Genomic DNA, 7,675 nt, shown 5'->3' on the forward strand with positions numbered 1-7,675 from the left:
GGCATTTCATCCGATGCGGTGTGAAAAAAATTAAGGGAAGGTCGAAGAGGACGGAGGAGGGAGGAGGGAGGGAAGCAGCCTGGAAATATTTTGATAAACTTGTAAAAAGTTCCTCCGCTCTCCGTACGTGTCAGTCGTATTAATTTATTTATACGCTCAGTCGGTCAGTCGATCGAAAGTGTAGTTTATCGAAGCATTCCAGAGGCAATGCGTACGGGTTGTCAGGTGTATCATGGGACGCGCCAAGTGGAAAATCTTCCTTGTTTCATCTCGTCGTAATAATCATCCCGTTCATTACGTTGCGTATAGCTGGTACCCCGTAGGACCTAAACTTCACCCTTCCTTATATACGCGCCGCTGTATACCTTTTTCTCCCAAGGGTTGTTACACGTCCCAACAGCGTCCCGTGGGATGAACATGAATATCATATTGTAAAAAAACTACCGATCCCTTCGCCGCTGCACCTTACCAAGAGTATGTCGAGAGGGTAGTTTTTCGGAGGAAAAATTAGGGCGGAGAGAAGACGGGAGAGAAGAAGAAGAGATCGACGAGTCGAAGGACGGTCCGCTCCTCTTTGAAGGGGAGGAGCGAGATGACGAGAAGGTGATAAAACGGGAAAGAGGAAAAAGATGAAGACGATGATAACGGGGCGGAGATGACGGCGACGACGGCGACGACGGCGACGACGGCGACGACGGCGACGACGACGACGACGACGGCGACGGCGACGACGACGACGACGACGATGACGCGGACGCGGACGCGGACGCGAACGGGTCCAACGCTTGCGCTTTGCGTTAGTTTGGTAGTGCGTCGGTTTGGAGGGCGCGTTGTTGGATTGGTCGTTGGTTTTAGTGACGTAATAGTTCATATCGACCAATGAGGTTATCCGTAGCGTCAGAGAGGTTTCGAGTAGCAAAGTCGCGGAGGAGGAGACGGAGAGAGGGCGAGTGAGCGAACGAGTGTTCGTCGGGAGGGTTATTCCATCCAGAGAGACACGAGATCTTTATTTCAGCCCTGAGAACTCTGACTGACTGAACTAAACACTTAAAAATCTAAATTGAAAACATTCGTATGTACACGTTTCGAACCGTAATTGATTAACGCTGGATACGAACGAATTAATTTTTCAATTAATATAAAAAGCGCGCGCGCGTTACGAAAAGTTTGAAAAAAAAGGAAAGAAAGAAAAAAAAAAAAAAAACTCATCCTTTTATTTTCCACATTTTATACGTGTGTAACGCAACATGAAACAAACTTTAAACAAACCAGCGATGTAAGAGAAAAACATATCTATACACACGCACATAACATGCGTAAATATTTATTATAATTGTAACATGTCATGAAACTTGAAGACAACGAAAGGGAAAAAATTGAAGCGAACGTGTTCGAAATTTAAAAATAATTCCAATCTTTTTATTTCGTGCACTTTTTCTTTCGTTTTATTTATTTACTTATTTATTTTTATGTTCGATTCACAAATAACAACGACAACACCACCACCACCACCACCAACAACAACAACAACAACAACAACAACAACAACAACAACAACAACAACATAGAAAATTTGTGTATGACGCTACAGATGTTTAATCAAGGATTCGATAATCCGTGTGTGTCATATTATATGTGTTTAAAGAAAAATTGAACAATAAAAAAAATTTTGGCAGTTGAAAAATGTTGTATCTGCAAAATAAAAAATAGAGTAATCAATTAATCTACTAAACGAGACACAAACAACTTAGCTAGCGTTGTCATCGGTGAATTCTAGTCTCATTTATTGTCTAGTCCTTTATTCCGATTTTTTTTTACACGTGACAATTCCGTTTGATTAATCTAAAAAAAGTAAAAGAAATGAACTTATACCGCGTGCTATAATTCACCTAATAATATGTACACTGCATCGTAATATCGTTAATCAATCACACATATCGCATATGTAATAGTGAATTTTTGCGGAACGATTCAAAAGTTTCCTCTTCTTTTTCTTTACTTTTAATGTCACGAAATTAAAAAATACGGTTTTGACTTTTTTGCGTTACAATTAATCTCTCCGATATAAATATGGACCTATAAACATTATTATTGAATCGAATAATAAATGTCAAATCTATACCTCAAAAGTGCAGCTGATTGTGCAGTTTTTGTTCTCATTAAAAAATGTGATAAATTGTGAGAATGTATAGACGCATACAGCGTTATATATTCCGATATAAAGTAACGTAAACTGAATTACAATTATTATATTTATCTATCTACATATGTGTATCATTCATACGGATTATGAATAACAAGTCAATCACCTTATCGAATTGATAGTCAATCGATCTATGTTATAATAATTAATAATATTTAATAATATTTAATAATACAGTATAACGATTGTACAAAGTTTTTCGAATTCATTTATCGATGATATCCCCGCATCGGTGAAACCCGCGGAAAAAAACATTCTAATTATCACTTTTCTTCTTATTTAATAATAATAACGCCGATGCGGTGACTAAAATTGTGCCAACGATGATTGTCGATTTGTATCGTTTATTTTTATTTATTTTTTTCAAATTTCCCTTCTCTTTAAATAAATAAATTTCAGTGTGCAAATATTAAACTGCTGGCGCAACGAGAATTTTTCGTTGGTTCGAAAATTGAACGGGAAAATAAATGGCGATAAAATCGAGAAAACAATTAAACAAAAATTGAAAGAAAAAGAAACTAGATAAAGAGAGGGAGAGAAAAAAAAATCGTTTCAAGGAGACAATGACAACATCAATTACGAGGATATAATTCAATGATAAACTAGAGTGAGTTACAGGAGATGATTTATTTGATTTGGTTCGTTCATTTATTTTATGTTTTTATTCTTTTTTCATTCATCAATTTGTTCATTCAAGTGATGACACAGTGCGGCAAATACAATGCTGTCATAAAATCCCTATAACACGTATACCATCTATAATAAATCATTGATAATGATTTGATAACGAGAGGTGATTATAATAGAAAGTAAAAACGTCGTTAGTGTATCATCGTAACGATAATGATGATGATGAGGATCGTCATATCTGTGAAATTATTATTAAGTTGTGTCGTCGCCTAAAGCTGTTCTAGCTGCAGATCGATGATTGTTCAATGAACCGTATCGTCTACGAGTTACGGTTTGGGATAGAAAAAAAAAAAAAAAAAAATCAAAACTAACAACGAAAGAAATGAAAAGAAAATATATGTAGAAAATGCGCGTTTTATTCTGGTAATTGAAAGGGTGAGTAATGCGGAAGAAAAATTTAGCTTAATTTCAATATCGCCGCGGGTTGCACAACGCGCGTTAGGATCGCAGGTCGGATCTACGGATCTCCGACGCGAAGTTTTATCGGGAAACGTGAAGCTCACCTAATTTTTTGGACAGAAATTTATTCATTATATTCGAGGGGAAAGAAAAGATATCGAATGATACCAACGAATTTGAAGGGGCGTCACTTCGCGCGATGTGACCTACACTTGAACGAATGGTGGAGGGAAATCGAGCTAAAATCAAATCAAATCGAGTCAAATCGTATGACTTTACTCCTGGATACGCCGCTGCTGCTGCTGATGCATAATAAACAAAATTCGATCCGACCTCCTCATTTCGGTGTACACGCTTCTGTTGCACATGTTGCGGCGGTTCCGTTTTCTATTTGTAAGAAGAAATCGAAGGAACGAGAGTTGCGAACCCCTGGCAATGATCATACGCGTGTGTTTGCTGGTAGCATTATAGAGTCATTTAACACCCATTAAATAGTTCTCGGACGACCTCGCGACCGGTAAACCAATTGGTAATAAATAACGTTTTCAAATCCTCGTTCTGCAATATGATGCTGATTATCGTCCCCGCACCCCACCCCTCGTCACCGGTCGCCCCGACTTCTCATAAAGATATCAGTAAATGGGATCGATTTCTGGAAAATGTTCAGCGATGTTGTATCGATGAAAAAAAAAACAAAAAAAAAACAAAAAACAAAACAAAACAAATTTCTATTCTCTCTTATTCTGTTGCAGAGTTTTTAACATTCCATCCGTACAACAACCGATAACGGAGATATCCTGGTTAAGACAAGATTGCAAACATGGGTCGGAAAAAAATACAAATATCCCGGATCACGGATGAACGGAATCGTCAGGTAAGAATCGGATGAGATTATTTTCCTCGAAACGACCGGTCAACTGACACGCTTGTTTGCATCGACGCTTGCAGGTGACCTTCAACAAGAGGAAATTCGGCGTCATGAAGAAAGCGTACGAGCTGTCCGTGTTGTGCGACTGTGAGATAGCCCTTATAATATTCAGTTCTAGCAACAAATTGTATCAGTACGCCAGCACGGATATGGACAAGGTACTGTTGAAGTACACGGAGTACAACGAGCCACACGAATCGCTAACGAATAAAAATATAATCGAGGTGAGTTGAAAACGTTCCGTTTCGTCAGATTTACCTCGATCGATTGCCCTTCCGCGATCGCGGTCGATATCTTCCAAGGATTCTTCTACTCTCAAACTTTCTTTTCGGCTATGTCAATTCCAAATGAAACTAACATTCGAGTCTCATTGTTGTCGTTGTTGTTTCGATTAACATGCATGCGATGGTGAGTGCCCTCGGGCGGTGTGGTCACGTGAACCTGTCTGCTGACACTTGCAGGCGCTCAACAAGAAGGAGCATAAGGGAGCGATGTCGCCCGAGAGCCCCGAACCGGATGCTACGGAGTACAATCTTACGCCCAGGACCGAGGCTAAGTACAGCAAAATCGACGAGGAATTCCAAATGATGATGCAAAGAAGTCAGCACAACGGCGCGAGAGTAGGTCTCAACGATTTCCTTCACTATTTGGAAACGCTCTACGGATCTGAACACGTTCGCTGTTTGTTCTCCAGGTGATGGGTCAGTCCAATTACACGCTGCCGGTGTCGGTGCCGGTGAACAGTTACGGTGAATCTCTGCTCGGGTCCAGTCCGCAGATGGCCCACACCAGCATTTCACCCAGGCCCTCGTCGTCTGAAACAGATTCAGGTTTGTCTAGAATCCACGGGCTTTGTTGAGCTCCCTCTCCGCTCGTCGCGATCCGAGCTAACGACGTTTTCTCGACAGTTTATCCACCTGGAGGGATGCTGGAGATGAGCAACGGGTACCCGCCCTCCGCGTCGCCCCTGGGGGGCTCGCCTAGCCCCGGACCCTCGCCCGCTCTGGGCGGCGGGGGAGGAAAAGGTTCAAATCCATCCAGACATTCGCCGCAACCACCGCCACCTCCTCATCCGCACAGAGCAAATCTCAGAGTCGTTATACCCACGCCACTCGCACAGTCCTTGACGGACGACAACAATTACGACGTAGGGCTCGCTTCCGATATTTCATCGACCGCGATTCCACACCGCTACATTCGAGTATTGTTTTATTTTCTAGAGCGGGCATTCGCAGTCCGCGTTAAACACGCCGGTAGTAGCGTTGCAGACGCCCTCGGTCCCCGCCGGGTATTCCAGTTTCGGACCGACCGATTATTCGTCGGATCTCGGGAGCCTGGCGTGGTCCCATCAGAGGTACGTCGATGACTTGTCAATGTATTCGGCAGCCACCATGTCCGGCATCAGGTAAACATCATTCATTCGTTACTATTCCACTTCCGAATCGAACCGTGTTTCAATGTTAACGTCGCAGCGACGCCGAACGCACCGATCATCGTCGGGCAAAGAATGTAAATTTACGGCCAGGAGAATATCCGAGCCGAGAGTCGAGGGTGGTGCCTCCTTACTGGCGATAAAAACGAAAACTATTTCAGTGGTCTTCCGCACTTGGCTGTGTCGAGTAGTACGCCACCCCCTTCGACGTCGCCCCTACCCGTGAAAATCAAAAGCGAACCGATCAGCCCGCCACGAGATCCGCACGGAGGTGGGGGCCCCGGTAATCCGGGAACGATCCACCATTCGAACCTCGGCGTTGGCCCGTCCTCGAGCGGCGTGGGTCCCTCGCATCACGGTCCTCACGGTGGTGTCAACCAGTCTTTAAATCTAGTGTCCAGCAGACCGAGCAGTAACCCACCTCCTTCCCATTCAGGTAGCATAACGCCGACGAATTTACCGTCCCCCGGAGGTGGAGGGGTCGGAGATATCAGATCGACGCATCCCGGGGGAGGAGGCAGTGGGGGAAATAGTTCAGATTACGAAAATGGACCGCTCATGAAACGGCCGAGAATCACCGAGGGGTGGGCGACTTAGTATCTCACACCGATTAACGATCGATATTGCTTTTTTCACGCTCTGTCGTACGACGGTATGTTATAGTAGCTGCAAACGCTCGGGTATGGCTGTCGTATAATCGTGTCCAGCTATAACTTTCTGGGACGAGGAGAAGTCTATTTGGATACATTTTTTTTCTATTATTTTTTTCATCTTGTCTCCATTGTTTCGTGGGTTTTCTTTTTTAACCTGAATCACGGAAGGTGAAAATAGAGGGAGGAAGAAATGAGATGAAGTACTTCGGTTATTTGGTAGAGGAGGAGTTTAACCCTTGAGCAAGTTGGGTGTAAAAGTCGATACGAGAGACGTTTACTTGTCGATGTTGTTCGGAGTTTTTATTTTTTGTTTCCTTTTTTTTCTAAGAGAAAAATTTTTTTATTAAAAATGACGAACAGAAAATTGTGGTGCCATAATGTTGAAACTTTATATATATTATATATGTACGATGGATATATATATTATATTTTCATGTATATAACTAAGAGGTGTTGTTTGTATATATGTCATTAGATTCACGACGATTATGATTATGATTATAATGATAATGATGATGATGATTATTATGATGATAACGCAGTAAGTCAAAATTTACGCTGCTGCCCTACGTCTTTGTATACTCTGATATATAAACCTCTGTAACAATAGGTTATTATATTACCTGAAAGTAATCATGATCGGAAGTATGATGTGTGCTTTATCGTTAGTCGTGTGAAGGTGATGATGACGTTGTTAAAAAAAAAGAAAAGAAAAAAAATAATAAGAAGAGAAAAATGAATTTAAATAATATTTAATTGTAGAGAGAGAAAAAAAAACAAAGAAAAAAAACGAAAAAACCAAAATTCACCGATGATATCTACTATTGGAGGGTAAAATTCTTTAACGATGTGTGTAACACGTAACGAAAAAAATTTATAAGAGAAAATGTATAACAATTATTATTATATTATTTTATATTATACAATATTACCCGCAGCGAAACTTTTTATAGTAGGAAAAGAAATATATATGTATATATATATCCCCCAGAAGCTTGCGATATTAAAATAATATTAATAACAATAACAATAATATTAATAATTAACACAAAGTCATGAAATAAATCTAAAAATAAAGAAAAAAAATCGAGGTCATATGAGACGGAAACAAAAAACACGATTATGAAAACGAAAAGGTAAGACAGAAAAAAATGTTTAAGCACACCGCACACACAGGCGTACACTGAACAAAACTACACAATCCATCCATCCGTTACAACCTAGGATTGATATCTGCACAAAAGCATACTATAAATAGTATTCGACTAAAGAAGAAAATACTATTATTGATATTCAAACAAAAAAATCACTTGGTCTTTTACTAATATAGAGATAACCGTATACTTTGCGCAATCAAAATTTTCTTCATT

The 7,675-nt window shown here is 40.7% G+C and overlaps 1 protein-coding gene across 8 annotated transcripts in view; it reads left to right on the plus strand.

Annotated features, from left to right (window-relative positions):
• Window positions 1–7,233, plus strand: part of LOC105685019 (myocyte-specific enhancer factor 2) — a 24,383-nt gene extending 17,150 nt beyond the window's left edge. For 3 of the 8 annotated variants that reach the window (XM_048658743.1, XM_012398806.4, XM_012398811.3), the window contains exons 2-8: window positions 4,045–4,166; window positions 4,241–4,444; window positions 4,682–4,840; window positions 4,915–5,050; window positions 5,129–5,367; window positions 5,441–5,625; window positions 5,814–7,233. In XM_048658743.1, coding sequence (XP_048514700.1) covers window positions 4,113–4,166; window positions 4,241–4,444; window positions 4,682–4,840; window positions 4,915–5,050; window positions 5,129–5,367; window positions 5,441–5,625; window positions 5,814–6,249 — 1,413 coding nt within the window. In that variant the 5' untranslated portion in view covers window positions 4,045–4,112 and the 3' untranslated portion in view covers window positions 6,250–7,233. Of the gene's footprint in view, window positions 1–716; window positions 2,811–3,021; window positions 3,269–4,044; window positions 4,167–4,240; window positions 4,445–4,681; window positions 4,841–4,914; window positions 5,051–5,128; window positions 5,368–5,440; window positions 5,626–5,813 lie in introns of those variants that run through there. The other 5 variants (XM_048658742.1, XM_020851826.3, XM_012398809.4 and 2 more) reach the window with 5 other exon arrangements.
• Window positions 7,234–7,675: the final 442 nt, after the last annotated feature.

This window comes from Athalia rosae, chromosome 7, assembly GCF_917208135.1.
Source record: "Athalia rosae chromosome 7, iyAthRosa1.1, whole genome shotgun sequence".
Taxonomy (NCBI): domain Eukaryota; kingdom Metazoa; phylum Arthropoda; class Insecta; order Hymenoptera; family Athaliidae; genus Athalia; species Athalia rosae.